This window comes from Hermetia illucens, chromosome 3 (assembly GCF_905115235.1).
Source record: "Hermetia illucens chromosome 3, iHerIll2.2.curated.20191125, whole genome shotgun sequence".
NCBI lineage: Eukaryota > Metazoa > Arthropoda > Insecta > Diptera > Stratiomyidae > Hermetia > Hermetia illucens.
In genome coordinates this window covers 134,087,553-134,105,091 of record NC_051851.1, presented here as the reverse complement: position 1 = coordinate 134,105,091, position 17,539 = coordinate 134,087,553, and the positions used below count along the sequence as shown (strand labels likewise).

At 42.9% G+C, this 17,539-nt stretch overlaps 2 protein-coding genes across 6 annotated transcripts in view; one reads left to right on the top strand and one right to left on the bottom strand.

Moving 5' to 3' along the window:
• LOC119651228 (ethanolamine-phosphate cytidylyltransferase) overlaps positions 1–8,093 on the top strand; it is a 57,108-nt gene extending 49,015 nt beyond the window's left edge. Inside the window, exons 5-8 of one of the 2 annotated variants that reach the window (XM_038054698.1) lie at positions 6,137–6,249; positions 6,585–6,760; positions 6,916–7,101; positions 7,172–8,093. In XM_038054698.1, the coding sequence (XP_037910626.1) occupies positions 6,137–6,249; positions 6,585–6,760; positions 6,916–7,101; positions 7,172–7,489 (793 nt within the window). In that variant the 3' untranslated portion in view covers positions 7,490–8,093. The remainder of the gene's footprint in view (positions 1–6,136; positions 6,250–6,584; positions 6,761–6,915; positions 7,102–7,171) is intronic. The other variant, XM_038054699.1, reaches the window with a different exon arrangement.
• Positions 8,094–15,861: 7,768 nt separating this feature from the next.
• The window catches only part of LOC119650693 (alpha-tocopherol transfer protein-like), a 60,056-nt gene continuing 58,378 nt past the window's right edge, over positions 15,862–17,539 (bottom strand). For all 4 annotated transcript variants that reach the window (XM_038053672.1, XM_038053670.1, XM_038053669.1 and 1 more), the window contains 3 exons: positions 17,059–17,212; positions 16,812–17,005; positions 15,862–16,751 (listed from right to left, as the gene is read on the bottom strand). In XM_038053672.1, coding sequence (XP_037909600.1) covers positions 16,458–16,751; positions 16,812–17,005; positions 17,059–17,212 — 642 coding nt within the window. In that variant the 3' untranslated portion in view covers positions 15,862–16,457. The remainder of the gene's footprint in view (positions 16,752–16,811; positions 17,006–17,058; positions 17,213–17,539) is intronic.

Below are 17,539 nucleotides of genomic sequence, written 5' to 3'. Positions count from 1 at the left end.
TGAAAACCACCCGTGCGCGCCTCCAGGACTGCGGTGCGTATCCTAAAGTGATGCAGCTCCGGTAAATCTCAACAAGTCACGGCACAACCCTTTCCTGCTGCTTCTATAGCATGACTGGCATTATGCCATCTGGGCCTGGAGATTTGTATGCGGAGAAGCTGTTTATAGCCCAGCCGCTCCTATCCCCGGTAATTACCGATTTGATAGTCTCGCACAGCTGGGGTTGCCGCAAACCCTCCAAGCGAGGTTTTGACTCACAGTCCTCCTCGCTGGAGGGAAAGTGCGTTTGCACCAGCAACTCCAAGGTTTCGCTAGAAGATTCCGTCCAGGAGCCTTCCGACTTTTTAAGGAAGGATGGACTCTTATATTCCTTGGACAGAATCTTATTGAGCCTCGCGGATTCACTAGTGCTTTCAATGTTCTGACAATAGTCTAGCCAAGACCGCCTCTTGGCGGTCCTGATGGCCGACTTGTATTTCTTTAGGCAGTCCTTGTATGGCTGCCAGTATTTTTGCCTGTAGCCGATGTTGAAGATTTCTCTGGTCAGCTTCCTGAGACTAGAGAGATCTTCGTTCCACCACGGTGGCAGGGTCTTTTTGCTGTACTTAGCAGGGCACGAGACTTTGAAGGCGGTATCAAAAGCCTTCTCCAGAGCCCCGACCTTTGACTCCAGTTCGTCTGTCGTGCCAATCCTACCAATTTGCGCACTGGAGAGTTTGTTCTTAATTACCTGACCGAACTTCCTCCAGTCGATCCTCCTGGGGTCTCTAAAGGGCTTGGAGACCTCTGCGGCGAGATCTAGACTGAAGAGTATCCAACTGTGGTCAGAGAAGGATCTCTGGTCAGACACTCTCCAGTCCTCCACCCTAAGAATCCCGTTGTCGGTTATTAGGGTGATATCAAGGACCTCCTCCCAACCGTCACAGTTCTCCGAGCAGGGGAAATGAAAGGTTGGTGTACTGCCCCTGTTACACACCGATAGATTTGAAGTAATGATAAAATCAAAGAATGACTCACCTTTTTCGTTGATTTCAGAGCTGCCCCAAAGCGTATGCCTTGCATTTGCGTCGCAGCCTATCAGCAGGTTGGCTTTCTTTGGTGTTATGGTGTTCGTCAGATGTTGTAGTTCTTCTGGCGGAGCTGATCGGTCGTGAGCCATGTACGCCGAGGAAATATACACGTTCTCTGCCCCCACCTGCTCCAGCTTGACCACAACTATGTCACTGGAACTCAGGTCCGGGCACAGGAAAGCGTGCAGACTCTTCCTCGCAAGAATACATGCTCTAGGTTTAGCCTGATCAGCGTCTCCTGTGCTGTGGAATAAATTAAAATATTTGCTTTGGAGCCCTTTGATGGTTCGGTCGCGTCCGACCCAGGGCTCCTGTATTAATGCGATGTCCATGTCTTCCTCTAAGAGGAAGACGAGCAGATTAGCCGAGGCACACTTCGCGTGCTGCAGATTTATCTGCGTTACCCTCAGCATGATCTGCTTGCGTGGGGGGTTTGTCAGCCCCCGTCGGACCGTCGATCGTCATCTCCTCCAACAGCTCGTTGGCGGCGTCGATTGGGTCAAGGTCGTCGTCCGGTTTTGCAGAGCGGAACAGTTTTACTTTGGCATTCCTGACTCCGAACCACACTTTGTAATCAGCCTTTTTCAGTGCCTCCAGGCACTCCTCGTTTATGCGGACTAGTACGGGCTGGCTGTTTATCTGAGGTTCCTCCTCCTTTATAACAACCCAGTCGTCGATGGGAATCCCGGGGTTGTGAAGGCGCAGGAAATGGACCAGCTTGTCCTTCTCCATGCGGATCTTCGGCAACCAAATGCGAGCGACCGGTCTCCTGGGAATCTCGTCGTAAGGGATAATCTTGAGCTTAACGCCCTCCCAAGCGTCGCTGATCTTAGCGACGCACGAGCCGAGAAAGTCCTTAGAGAACTGGTCCATGCAAGCTATTACGTGGAACCCACGGACCACCTGAGATGAATCAAAGTGGGGAGTGAGTCCCGGGTGTTTGCCTCCGGTTTCCACGAGATGTTCATAGAACATGCCCGACAGCCTAGCCTCAACACTGGTCCACACCTCCAGCGTTAGTTTGCCGCTAGCAGAATTGCCATCCGCCAGCGCCACCCGTAAGTGACTCCTGGCCACATCGCTGAAGGGCTTCTCAGTACGTGGCCCGCCGGCTAACGGTTGCTGTACAGTTTCCTCCGTATGTTGCTTGGCGTCTGCGCTCTTGCCCACTCTGCTCCGCTTCTTATCTTGTTCGACCTCGTCTTGAGATCGGTTGCGTTTTATAGCGATGGGCTTCGCCTTCTGCTCGTCAGCCCAGCGTTTGCTGTTGTATTCATCAACAATTGCCTGGTATTTAGCGAGGTCTTTTTCATCCCGCTCGTCGACAGTACCGGCCTCCTTATTCTTCGGAATCTTGCCGAGAATATGCATGGCCTTCTGACTGACTCTTGAGCAGGACACCCGTGGACCTTCGCTTCTTAGCCGGTTTCCGGCGACCGACATTCTTGTCGGTTTTCGCTTTCGAGGGATCCCCCGACGCTGAGGGCTTCGGGTCAGGAGTACTATGTCTGGTACTCGCTACACCCAGCCTGATGGCAGTGGGTTCCAGGCTGGAAGCCACTAGTCCGTCTGACGCCTCGCTCCGGGAGGTCCCTGCGGTTGGTTTCAGCATAACGGTGCTACGGCTGGCACCGAGTGTACTGCTCTCGACGGCCACTGTCTCCTGGCTGGAGGCCAGCAGCTCGTCCTCCGATGATGCGCCTGGCATCATCGCCTCCTCTTCTATCGTCGTTTTGGTTTTTTTATTAATTGAGTCCATGTCTTGGTCCCACGAGTAGTCCGGGAAGAATGTCCACCCTGGCTAGTCCGGCCACCAGGGTAAGGGTCTTATTTGAAACTGAAGGTGCCCAAGGTATTCAGAGTTCGCATACTAAAGACCAAACTCCCCATTGGCCACGCAGCCCTCGGCGTATGCTGTTCCACCTTGGCTTGGGGTCCTATTAGCACCTTCTCCGGTGCAGGGAGGACAATCCCCGGGCTGTTGCTTCAGTCCATCCCCCCGCCAGATCTACTTGTCCCTAACACATGACCAGCAGACAAGCAGATCCTCGTCAGTTGGATGAGCCTACTCCCAGCCCGGCCCTACACACTCTCGGCCCGCCTGAAGACGGTTTCCAGCGGCCACCACGCGGAGGTCGTGTGAGGACTTGCCTAATTATGCAACTTTAACCTGAAGCATAATCAGACCAGGCCGCCCATAATCACATAATCGCGATTATGATTTTCCCAACTCTGCTCGAGGGTTGAGGGTCGAATAAAATCATATACAGCTATTCACAAAAGTAAGTATGCACAACTTCTTTAAATGATTCTTATAATTTAAATCACACAAAAATACAAAAATTGTATTAAAGACTATTACCCTGACACGTTCACTAAAATTTAATTAATAAATTAAACAATTTCTCTGTTTCGAGAGGGACTTCCTAATGAATTTATAAAAAAGTACTACTTAGAGAATAGATCTCGGAGGGATATTGGAAAAATAATAATTAAATGTCACTTTTCTGTGAATTGAGGATGTCTACGCATGTTACAAAAAGCATTCCTAAAATATTAACAGAATTGCCCCACGGAACTGGAAAGAAGCGCATTGTCCAAACAATTCGACGTGCGCTATACAGTGCTGGATACCACGCTCATAACGTTCGCAAGAAGCCATTTGTAAATCCAACAACCACGCAAACTGATTAAACTTTGCAAAAAGACTCAAAAAATTTGACTGTGACATTTGGAAAACTCATTTTCTCCGACGTTGGCCATGGAAAAGTGTGGAAAGCGAACTGCAATCACAAAATATTTTACAAGCATAGAGAGAATAGTTAAAACCATCAAGAGAAGGAAAAATCAATATATAAACGGTAATATAGTCAAATAGGACGATACATTATATAGCCTGGCCGTTAGGAGTCATCTCTGCTAACTAAGGAACAGGAAATGTTTTGAAGGTTCTTTCACAGAACACTACAAAAGCAGGTAGCTCGGAGGTCAATCCGCTTATCGTAAACTCTATAGTCTGCAGGCTAGTGTTGTGTTTGCATGTTTTTTTTTGGCAGGAAAAGTGAAACATTGAGTGTTGAGCTCCCGTAATGGAAAACCCTCGAACTACTACTAAACAGAGAAATAGCTTTCCGCTTTAATTTTTACCAACCAGCGTTTAAAGAAGGAAGGGAGGTTGTGAATAATTCAAAGAACTTTCTTGCCTCCCCCCCATCTTTCACAAGAGAGAAAAAGGTGTGATCGTCGTCGTCTGCCACTTCAAGGCAGAATAAAAAGTCAGCGGATCATGCCTTACTAATGTGGGAAGAGGTAAGACTGAAAATGTCATGCCCATTTAAAAGTCGGGTAAGGAAGGACAATGATCTTGCCAGTCCTAATGTAGTCCTCAGAGATTTGTATTCTTAGCAACAAAAATGCGAACTCGTTAACTTCGTTCGAGAGAATTTTTTGTCTCCTACTAAAGACTGGACGAATCCGTCGCCTTTTATAACGTTATGGTTGTGGATTAAATCCGGCTCAATCGATCGGGCGGATCGCTTAATTCATATGGGTGAGAATGATCCAGTCCGCAAAGCCTGCGATTGCGTTTTTTTAGGGATATCGAATTGGTGGACCTCGGGGCTAAGCTGGGACGCCTGGGGTTCCTTGCTAAGGTACGCCTAGATCAAATACCAATTATTTCGCTGTTGATGATGATCATGAAGGAAATAAGCAATCTCATCACGTTTTGTATTCAGCTCTGGACGCTGTTTTTCATAAAGAGATGCTTTTCACACTTTTGACATTAACTTGAACAGAATACGCAGCAAATACAATAACTCCCGCACAATGTGGTTCATCTGTTTAGTATTCGGGTAGAGCCGGGCCGGTGTACCCCGAGCGATTATGTAGGCAATTTCGAACGCGATGTCATGATGGTTGTGTGATGAGAAGCCTTCCAGAACTCACCATTCCTCCACTGGTAGCAATAATCCCATTGCGTAATGAAGGCCTCTTTCGAAGCATTGCTATCGGAACTTTGAAATGGGTCCGATTGGTAGAACTACGAGCCCTAAACTCGCTGCTATTTCCAGAATCCACGGACGAAACAGCGATTGCTCGAGGCGACACGTTGTACTGAATGAACACTACCCAAACAGGGTTTGAATGGGTTTGGCAGATGCACGTCACAACTACCACCTTGACCACATTTCCTCATAAACGTCTACAAAGAACTACCGACGGCTTCGTGGACGCTAAGTGTTCTCCGACATTTAGCGGTCATTCGCAATTCACTCTTCATCCACTCTTCAGAGAAATCGAATAACATCGTCAGCAAATCGAACATGACATGGTCCGTTGCGGAAATCGAGATGCAATACCCGCTGCATTGCCCTGGTGTGGAACAATGAGCATGAAAAATTGCAGTAACTGCTCAATACAGAAGAAACACTTTTATTAGTCAAGCCACCTTTCATCACTTAAAAATAACTAAACATAATTTCTTATTTCACTGCACTCAAAAGTAATATAAATATCTGAAACGGACTCGTCTTAAAGCACGCGCGTGTCCTCGGTCAAGGCTGGAGACAGAAGAAAGTAATTCCTCTGCCGCCAACCAACGGCACTTTTTTCACCGCCTACTTCCCACTCCTGTGGAGAGCGTCGGTGGCGTCATCTGACCGCTCGCATTCGCAACATTCGAAATAAATTTCGAATGCCGCGAATCCTGCTGCGCCACAAGTGGCCGCCCGCAAACGACTGCTGGGGTTATATAGTTATTGGTTGTTATTCGTTTCTTGTATTTTTGCCCCTACTTCTTTACTGCTGCGATTTGGGTAAGGTAGGACAGGCTATATAGCGGGTGGCGTATAGTGGAACTCGAGACTTCCGCCTAATGGGGTTGACAACTGACTGGACTAGGAAGAAAGTTTGGTCAAATCGCCTCCTGATCAATCGTTTTGTTTTTCGTTTTCAGTTTATCGAACATTCTTGTGGTGAAAGTGTAACGTGTTAATTTTAAGCACTTTTTAAATGTAAGGCATCTACGATGAATGCTTTAATGAAATTGCATATTTTGTTTCTAGAGAAGTATCACGTACAGCTGGTATCTCAACAACAGATCTCGTTGGTCGAATGCTTCTACTCACCCGCAACCACTTCCGCCAAGGATCTGAAGAATACTCAATAGAAAAAGAAGGTGATTAAATTTACCGTGAAAAAAGTTACATTTGTTTGTTAGCTCATTTCACACCCTCCCAAAACCCAATCATGGCTTCTTTCATACGTTCACGTTGCATTTCTGTTTTTTATGTTCTTTCGCTAATATTCATTTCTGTGTTTGTGCATTCATTTTCTTTCCTTTGGAAATCCCTTCGTACTAAATTCTCTTAATTTTGTTTTTGGGTTTTCTATTTACCACCTGAATGAATGAACAAATCTATTTTCCTCCATTCGAAAAACTCGCAAACAATTTTTCTGAAACATAACAAACGCTAATGAAAAAATAATCAAAATTCAAATCAAATTAAAAAGAAGAGATAGAAGCAATTGAGAAATTATGTCTAAAACAATCAATATCAGGTTCGTCACTAATGGGACAAGATCACTCAGCGCGAAGTCCTTGGACTGGTTGCAATCAATTTTTGCCAACAACACAGAAAATTATACAGTTCAGTGATGGGAAGGCCCCGAATCCAAATGATAAGATTGTAAGTATTAACTCTTAGCTGTGAATGGTTTTGATCCATTTGTGTCATTTGTGGGGAATGTCAGCAATGAGTCAGACCAAAATGTTTATCCAAATCAGATTTTCATTATAATTAAATTTGGATACTAAACTTGATTTTACTAAATTTGATTTTAGATCTACGTTGCTGGTGCATTTGATCTGTTTCACGTTGGTCACCTGGACTTCCTCGAGAAGGCAAAGCAACATGGAGACTATCTTATAGTCGGCCTTCACACAGATCCAGTCGTCAATGCATATAAAGGAAGCAACTACCCCATCATGAACTTGCACGAACGAACTTTGAGTGTGCTAGCATGCAAAGTGAGTATAGCACATCTATTTGATGTCTTCCGTGGAAGCATTAACCACCGTTCCTCCTTTATAATTTCAGTACGTCAATGAAGTTGTGATTGGTGCTCCATATTGCGTCACTAAAGAACTCATGTCACACTTCAAAGTCGACGTAGTATGCCATGGACAAACACCAATAACATATGAAGCCGGACAAAATGATCCGTATGCAGTGCCAAAAGTAATGGGTAAATTTGTGCTAATTGATTCAGGAAACAAGATGACAACAGAGAAAATCGTACAACGAATAATCAGTCATCGATTAGAGTACGAGAACCGTAATGAAAAGAAGGAAAAGAAAGAGCTCGAAGCGTACGAAGCATCTCAGAAGATAAAGGCAGCTCAAAAAGCTGGATAAAAAGCAAAATTGCAATGGAAATCATAAGCATTTATTGACAATTTCATAATGGAGCAATTGCAAATAAAAAACGATTTCACGATCTCTGTAAATCATTTTCATAACTCTCACGAAATTGATTCCGTTTTATCGAAACTAGTTGTCGCTCCTTTTTTTAGTAAATTTTAGGATATATATTCTTATGAGCACAAATATTTTAGAAAATTCTGAATCGATTTCATACGCATGACAGACGAAATGGAATGAATCTGACAATGTTCACATTCGGAATCATTTTATTTCCCTGAACACAATCATTTAGCTCACTATTTTTCATCACTCCTTATGTACATGATAAGTTGTGACTCATATCGTGTGTAAACATTATTGAAATATCGTTGCCGCTATTTCATTAAGGATTTAGGATTCCAAAACCAAACTAAGTATCAATATAGCGAAAAATTGTGTAAATAAGTTCTTTATATCCTTATCTTAATGAAAATCAACACCTCCTTTTGACTGTTGTTTAAATTAAGTTCACATTTTGTTTTTGTTGATTTTATTTTTTAAACATGTTTTTATAGAGTATAATTTGTAAATAAAAGAATGCAAATAATAAGCTGAGGATGCTTCGTTTTTTTTTCTTTCTATGATTCACATTACAATTTTTTCTTTTCCTTTTGCAATTTGTAAAGAAACCAAATAAAATTATTAAAATCACATCGATTTGTTTTAGCTACATGGATGCAAGGCAAATTGTACAATGTGGAAAATTTTAGTGATAATGAAGGAATTCTTCGGTGGAGGTTTTGTATCAGAATACTCGTTACTGCAATAAAATGTATTTATTATGAAAATTGAAATGTTTTATTTTGAGGACTAGCAAATATGGTATGTATGTACGACCAAATAGTCGCTTCGAATGGTGTCATCTTGGACCATATACGGTCACTGGAAGTCATTAAATGGACGACAGCCTATCAAACAGATTTATATCGTCGATACTCATACTCTTGATCATACTTTTGGACCACCCACTTATAGGTGTCGCTCAGAACTAGACTTAATTTTTGGAGACTATACTTAATATCTTTAGTTATATATCGAATTCGTCCCATATTAAATTGTTGCTAAATGCTAGTCCTTCAAATCTTTATCAATAACTGATAACTGCTTGGGGTAGTTACCTGCCTCCATATTCATCATCATAAACAGTGTAACAATGGGTATTCGGTCTAGGCTTACGATGAGAACTATGCGGTCCGCGGAAATTCAACATAAGGCGACCCTAACGCCTGCTGACCATATGGCTTCCACGTATGTCTGAGCAGACATACGAAACTTTTGGGATTACAGACAAAATTGATCGCACTTAACGCCAATTGGTACTGAAACTCGACCGATTAAATGAAACATTCTCGATGTGCATGCCAGGGCACTCAGAGATGGCTAATAATGAGGAGGTTTACAGACAGGCTAGCTAAGGATATAGCTCCATAACCATTATCATTAATGACGCAACAACAGGTGAACGGTCTAGGCCTACCTTAGTATGAAACTGCACCATTTCGATATCCCCAAAAATTGCTTTGTGTCCTGGCCTACGCCATCGCCACATTTGATTCAGGATCTGCCACGTCTTCTTTTTCTACCATACATATTGGAGTTATAGACTTTCCGGGCTGGATCATCCTCATCCATACGGACTCGGAGACCCGTCCACCGCAACCCATTGAGTCAGATTTTATCCAAAACTAGACAGTCATGATATCGTTCATAAGTTTCGTTTATATATAGGCTACAGAATCATTCATTTTCATTTAGAGGACTAAAAGTTGTGCGAAGGATTCTTCTCTCCAGCGCGACCAGCAGTTCGCAATTTTTCTTGCTAAGAACCCAGGTCTTCGAAGAATACATGACGACTGGCAAAATCATTGTCTTATGCAGTAAGAGCTTTAGCCCTATGATGAAACCTTTCGAACGAAACAGCTTCTCTAAGCTGGCTCTATTAGCTGCCAACAATCGTGGGCGGATTTCAGCGTCGTAGCTATTATTGGTTGTGGTTTCCTCTATATAGAAGGAACTAACAACGGTCTCAAAGTTATAGTCTCTTATCTTTATTGTTCTCATTTCACCAGTGCCATTTGATGTTGGTTCTTTCGTTTTTAGTGCTAACCACCATGTACTTCGTCTGGTCTTCAGTAATGCGCAGCTCAATATCTCGTGCCGCCTGCTCGATCTGGATGACGGTAGACTGCACGCATCGGGTATTTCCTCCCATAACGTGAATATAGGCCAGTATTTGGGTGGACTTGAAGAGAAGGGCACCTCTCGCGTTAACATCTACATGGCGGATCACTTTTATCAGGTTCAGGTTAAAGAAAAGAGCATTGGACCGTTGTTGATGTCGAATAGACTCGAAAATGATCTTGCTGCTTTTATCTGACCACGGACATTAATCAGGATCAGCCTATTCAATCTTATCAATTTGGTCGGGATGCGGAATTCTCTCATGGCATGTAGACTTTTACCCTGGCTATGCTATCATAGGCGACTTTAAAATCGATGAAATGATGATCAGCTCCCAGTGACTTACGATTCTTAAGCCTATTAATTTCTACCATGCTTAATATGGTCTGTCGTTTTCAGTAGGACTTCCGTCCAATTGTCTGTAGAGCCACTTTTGGTTGAAACTTGTCTGAAGAGACCCACGTTTATTTGCGGATCTCTCTCCGTGTGAACCAGGCACCTCCAAAGATATTCCATTCCGTTTTGATTGATACATTTACACAAACTGCCTGAATACGTTTCATTTTCTGTCACGGGGCAGGTAGAAGGTATCCTTTTCTGTTTTTGCAGACTCCTTTGTAGGGGCATGAACGTTTGTTACTTTGTTAAGGGAAGTTGCACTGCGTTCTTAAAGAACTATTGTGCCCCTTTTACTGGTTATAGTGTACCTATTAACTATATGTCAAGGAAGCATATAACCGTCAGGAATTTTAGTGTATGGCGATTTCAACACACTCCGCACAGAACCTGCCGGCAGTGTCCGTAGATTTCCCCAGGTTCCTTAGGTGATAATTTAGTCGGTAGTAACGAGTGGGTATTCCCACTATTATCCGAAGGTTTAAACAGTCCTTTGTGCGCTTGGTTTTGTATCCCCCAATAAGCATCCTGGACTGCTCCATTCGTGGTAGGCTCGCCCAATATAGTTCCCTCAGTTCCTTTGGAGATTAAAAGAGCCACATTTGTCTATGGCATATATGTCCGCGAAAAATATGCTAGTGTGCTTACCCATTGGTTCCAAGTACATTTTCCTTGTACCAATGACCCCGAAATTCGTTCGCCCTACTGTGAGGGATCCGCCAGTGTACAAGTAATTAATTGCTGGTTTAAACCGTATGCCACGCTCTCCCTGTTTACCGTGTTATTCCAACGTATTTTAAACTTTTCACTGCAGGGAAGCTTCTTTGTTGGGTTATTCTCCTAGTATCAATAATTCGGGGTACCACCTAAACAGAATATCAATCTTCCACCGATTTAGGATACTCTCTGCCATTATGAAGATTGTCCTCCTTGCCTGCATCTATACGTGCAAATGGTCGTTGGACATGTCCTCATTGCCTCACTGATACACACGTGAACCAATCTTTGGAGTTTGCGTAATCCCCTGGCTTGTGTGCTGAGTTCTGTTCCTTCTGCCCAGATTACCGCTCCATAGGTAATCATCGGCCTTACTATTGCAGTATATATCCAAAGTAGTATCTTCGGAGTGCAACCCCATTTTTTACTGCTATGGACTTGCAAGTCATCAGAGCTCTCGTAGCATTCCGACATGCGCCTTTCAGAGTAATTTTTGGTCCAACTCAAATATTTGATTTCTATTTTTCGCTTCACCTCTATACAATGTAACTTTATGGCTCTCAGGTGATCAGACTTAGGCTCCCTAGTAAATGGTACTATACCTGGACCTGTATTCCAGTATTTGTTAGCTTGTCCAGGAGTTCACCCACTACCATACTCCACATAAGCAGTGATAGTATTCTGCCCTGTCGACAACATTGAGTAGTATTCATGACAATAGAATTTGTGCCTGGCAGTGTTTTTATTTGCCTACTTTCTAACATTCTGCCCATCCAGGAGGCCAGGCTGCTCGCACTCCCTTGCGGATTAGGACATCTCGTATCTTTGTGTGCGACGTGTTAACGAATGCTCCTTCGATATCCAAAAACACATACAGTGCTATTTCTTTTACTTCTATGGCATCCCATAATACATTCGTCAGCTGATACAGGGCAGTTTCAGTTGACAGTCCTGCCCGGTAAGCGTGTTGACACCGACGGTGGGGGTTACGCATCAGAACGTTAGTTCTAACATAGTTGTCTATGACCTTCTCTACCGTTTTAAGTAAGTGAATTGGTCTGTTCTTTCTTCCCCTTTGTTCGTTATTGAGGTATCAGGCAAACTATTGTCGCCTTCCGCCGTGAGGTAGGACCCGAGAAATGAGTTCTGAGCAGCAGATGTACTCTATCCTCCTCATCTCCACAGTCTCCAGTTTGCTTTGCCCGGTTAGAGAGTTTTCGTACCTCTGTTCTCATTCTGATTGGGTTCCTATTCTATCAGAGTACAACCCTTGATGGCTTTACTGTTTTAGCCGGCCAGCTGGCCTTATATGCGCCAATGACGACTTTGTTGAGGTTTTCTACCACTGTTTCTAGTTCCAGTTCACGCTAATACCTCTTTGTAGGTGTTATTGCTCAGGTGCGTGGCATAGGAATTCCAATCCGTTCACGGGACTCCTTATTATACTTTTTATTTCATAGTTGACCTCAATCTCGAATTTGATTATTCTATCCGACATAAAGAGCTCATCCAACACCCAATTCTTGACCAGCCCCTTCATCAGAGAGTTATGTCTGGTGTTGGACACGAATGTTGAAGTGTTCCCTTAGTTATATTGTATATCTGTAACTTATTGCTAAATATAAATTCAAGAAGGTACTCACCTCTTCGATTTTTTTCGCTGCTTCCCCAAACTTCGTGATGGGCGTTGGCATCGCAGCCGAGGAGAAGTGGTAGCGCCCATTTCTCACATTACTTTACCAGTGTAGTGACTAGCTCTGGTTCTCCCTCCGGCTCCCAGTGAGACTTGGATAGTAACAAGGTCTCCAGTCAGGAACTCTCAAAGACATATATATTTTAAATTAAGTTTAAGAATGATGTAAGCTCTTGGATTTTCACAAGAGGAGTCCCAGATTACCTGCATGCTTCCTCCTTGCAGATCGCGAATCTGCCCCGGTTAACCCAGGGCTCCTGAGCTAAAACTATTCCAATGTTCTCCTTAGAACAATTATGGCAAATGCAGCTTTTGCATGGTGGAGGTTTATCTGGGCTATCTTAGTTCTGGCCATTGGCTCCGTTATTGTTTCGAGCTATTCTCCATTGTCAGTCCTACTCCTCCAATATGGCGGTTTCCTGCACGCCGCTGTTCACCCTGAGCGATAGAAGATCTAGGTCTAGGTCGTCCAGCTTCTGCTCTTCACTGGGCAGCAGGTCTACTTCCCTGATTGAACCAGTCCTTTCCGGCTTTGGGGGTCTCGGTAAGTTTTTCACCCGAAGTATCTTTCCTCGCCTGTGCACGTGCACCAGTTTCCTGTCAAAGTTATAGTTGATATGGCAAATCCGACGTTTTATCGCCTCTAAGTCTCAATTATTCATCCCGATCGTGAGAAGTCTCCCCTTTGCTCTCCAGCTTGCTTTTGAAGACTCTCCATAATCGCATATGGAAATCCTCATTCTGAGCGATTAGGCGGCCCATGGGATCTCTCTCTGGTGCTGCAGCTTTAGCAGGAAACATTGTTACCATGTGTGCTCCTTGTCTATCATCCCCAACATATGTCGACTGTTCTGCTCCTTAACAGCCTGGCAGTTTAGTAACTGTAGTCCGAAGCCACTCCACAGTGTCCTCGGTCCCGCAATCCACCAATATGTGACCTGGTGGAAAATGTATCCGGGTGAACACAAGCTAGGCTGCGAGGCTTGTGATCATCGGGATACTTGCACATCTGATTGACGACAAGATCTTCGATAATCTCCTACTCCTCATGAATGAATATTTGCTCGGGGAATGTTTTTAGCAGTATACAAAGTCGAATGGCCTTAACCGCACTAGCATGTTTAATGACGAGCTTCCCGATTCCTACCCAATTTTTCAACCTCTTGGGTTCAGATTCAAACTTTTTGGGGGCATTCCCCTCATGTGGGCTAATCTCTGCGGCTCCCCGCTTTCTTGGCTTAAGTCTGTCCTCAGCCCTTTTTAAAGGCCTCTTCTGGTTAGATCTCGGTTAGTACTTTTCGAAGCCGGTCTTAATTTTGACATTTGTTGAGAAGGTAGGGAGTCGAAAGTGATCATTTCTTTCACGGACCCATTCTCAGAAACTACCCAACCCAAAAATCTGAAAAAAATATATGGTTCATAGGCTCCGAAATACTCTCCTTATCGATGTCGGTTCATATAAAGTTAATAATAGTATATTACTATATTTTTTAGTGATTTTCTGTAAAATCCCCCTGAATTTTATCTTACGAAATTGCAAAAATGTAGGCTAGCATGATCCTATCAAATTTGAAGGAAGTCGCACTATTATTCACTAAGTTATAATAGGTCAAAGTTGTCGTTTCTGTGCAAATTCATGACTTTGAATGTCAGTATCACGCGAAAATGGATATTCACATATTATATATTAGGTGCTAGGTTCTAATGATGAATGTTTTTATAAAAGAAATACAAAAAACCTTTCATACCTGAAGCATTCAGCTTCCGCTTTCTTGACTTGTTTAAATCATCAAAAGATTTTGTCCTGGACACGCCAGAGTGGGGAATTTTTACGCACTAAAACCACCCCGACTTCCCCGTTGCCCTATGGAACCATCATTTGGTACTACATCATGCCATTCCGCTTTTCGCAGTCCATCCATCGCATTCCAATCCTTGGCATGCTAACGTTCTCCGCACGAAATTTTCCAGTGTTTTTCACCTAGAATTTCCTCTAGGTTTCTTATTCCTTCCATGAATTTTGGGCATTGCAAGAATACATATGCTGGAATGCCATCGCAGTTTGGACATTCAGGTACGGTGTCCAATTAAACCTGTAGAGGTACTGACGGTATCCTTCGTGATTTGTGAGACTCTGGGTGAGATTATAATTGATGTTTCCATGTTTTTTCTCCAGCTACTCCCCGATGGTAGGGGTCAACTTGCGTCTCCAACAGCCCGTCTCTAACAGGTCCCATTGCTGTTGCTATCTACGTATGGATCTTTCCCTCCCTGGTTTTTTTTCACTTGCCATAAACAAGAGATGGACCTGATGTGTGATATGTTCGTCATCTCGTCTACCAAAGTGTGAATCGGTTCTGAAGGCAGAACACCCTCTTACGATTGTTATTCTGTGGACCGCGCACACTTTATGTCCGTTTCCTGAAACATACATCGCTGTTCCCAAAACTTGGATTAGGTACAGAACGATGGAACTCAACACTCTGGCTATGAACAGCCTGCCAATATGCCGCGACCTTCCTACTTTCGGCATCGTTCTTTCTAGCGCATCTGTCTGTTTGTCACACTCATTTTCAATTGGTTGGGAATCATCCTATCCCCTCATATGCCGTGAGTAACACCATTCTATTTAAGTTTAAGGGTAGATCCTCATATATGCAAGAGAGGGGTATAATTCTGTTTTCGACGAGCCGACCCCGCTTGTGAACGGGACAAAGGCTGAAAAAAAATAGAAGTGGTTTTATTTGAATTTACTGAAAGTCCAAGCCTGAGGCATATCCATTTAATTAAAGTTTCCTCAACATCATGCTCTCTGGCGGCATCACAGAGCTTTTGGAAGGGCGCACTGTCAAATGCCCCTTCAATGTCTTCGAACATCCCCATCGCGTACTCGCCTTTCAAAGTTGCGTCCTCTATCTTTGAAACCAAAGAGTGAAGAGCAGACTCTCAGACCTCTCGACGTTGGTAAGCATGTTGGTTCTCATTTAGTTTAGTGCAGCCTTAACACTTTCTCGCGAATGTGGCGCTCAACGAGTCTCCCCATACATTTAAGCGAAAATGATGTTAAGCTGCCCGCAATTGTTCAATGAAGTTTCTCCTTTCCTGCATATCCTTCGCATCCCATCCCGGTCCAGGAGTGGGGTTAAAAATTTAAACTTCATCATAACGATTTCAAAATCAATTCCACTCTGAACGTTTTAACGAGGAGTGTGACCACTACGAATGCTCATTGCGGTTGTAGACGTGGCACCGCCTCTCCCAACTCTCCCGTAGGATAGAATTGAAAATTCAACCTTAACCAATATTTTTTCAGCAAGTAACAATAAAACAAAAATTATTTCTTAAAAAATACGTATTCACGTTTAATCCCTTTTACACTTATAAAAATCATTAGGTAAAACACTTCAACAACCGTACGAGTGATATTGATGTCAATAAATCCTTGATATAATAAACTAAAACCTAGATAACAACAAATAATGTGATAAGAAAGTGGCAATAATTATTTTCTTTCTACAAAAACCAGATTATCCCCTAAACTTTATCCTTTTTTTTACTTTCCCACTCCGGAACTCCCATTTGCTTAATACTCTACGTCATACGACTAAGTTTTCATTTAATGTAATATCATAACAAAGTTCTATTAAAAAGTTTGGCATAGGAATAGATTGGCATTAATGCACTGAAATATGTTAATTGTGCGTGTATTATGGCTGAAACCCTAGTAATATTTATACAAAAGTATTGTATCTTATAAATTCAATTGCATTACTACACTACGAACTAGGAAAATGAAGTAGTTTGCATTAAAGATACAAAATATCGTTTTCTAATATTCTGTACATATCACATGTTTTTATAAATTTTTTTCTCTACGTATGTAAAGTTGTTAATATTCGATATTGCCTAACTAAAGTAGTGTCTAGGATTCGCCTATTTCTTCTTGTAACCATAGGAATTGATTGCTTCGTATTCCTTGTCGCATTGTAACAACAATTTGTACCATTGTTCACCTTCGATGCGGGGAATTTCAATTATACCCCCATACACGGCTGGCAAGCACTTGGGCGAAATATATTGATGCAATGATTCACGATTTGTTCCGTGGAAAATAATTCGCGAGCGTAATTTCTCCCGAAGGAATGGTTTGAATAGAGCGAAAACTACGTTAAAAATCTTTGGTTGATTGACGATATGGATTCCTTTGATACGAAGTGGCACAGAGTCCTAAAAATAACAGAAATATATGTAAACAATCCTTATTAATTGCACAGGTGGTGCACTGACCTGCAACCAGTCGACTATACGCTTAGCAAAGGGTGGAGTAAATTGCCAAGTTTGCTGGAGAGATAGTCCATCCATATCAAAAAGAACAACAGCTCCATGCACTTGAGTTTCAGGTTCCAGCATTGCAGCTTCGAGGTAGAGAACACATCCTTTGAAGACTTCGTCTAGGGTGACTTCCTTGTGCTTCCATTTCTCTACAAAACAAGCCGTTATAGGCGTTATAGGAAAATTGAAATAAGTCACTTACTTCCAAGTTCCAAAAGAAGGATCCTTCGGCCTAGTTGATCACGATTTGGGAATACAGTCAAGATATTTTGGTTGAAAATGTTTGCTTCTCTACTAGGCACTAGGCCATCGTACATGTCGTGGTGTTTCACTTTGAAGGCATAGTAGCGCTTGATCTGAAATATGGTATGATAAATTCATGAAATAAAAGCAACATTGTAATCAAGCATAATTTGGCGACAGTGCAATCATAAACTATATAAAGCTAACGATGAGGATCAGAAATCTTTTTTGGTTTTGTTGTGCTGCTTCGGACCGAAAAACGTTCCTCTTGCAATGATAGCAGTAAAACGGATCACTACCTAATGAAGGTCGCAGTAACTTAAGAAGCAAACTTCTAATCTTACTACTGATCGCAGTATAATCAAATGGATTATTCGTACACTGCTGTTCACCCGATCATCTGGCAGAGTCCGTGCTAGAACATTGTGCCACCAATGACA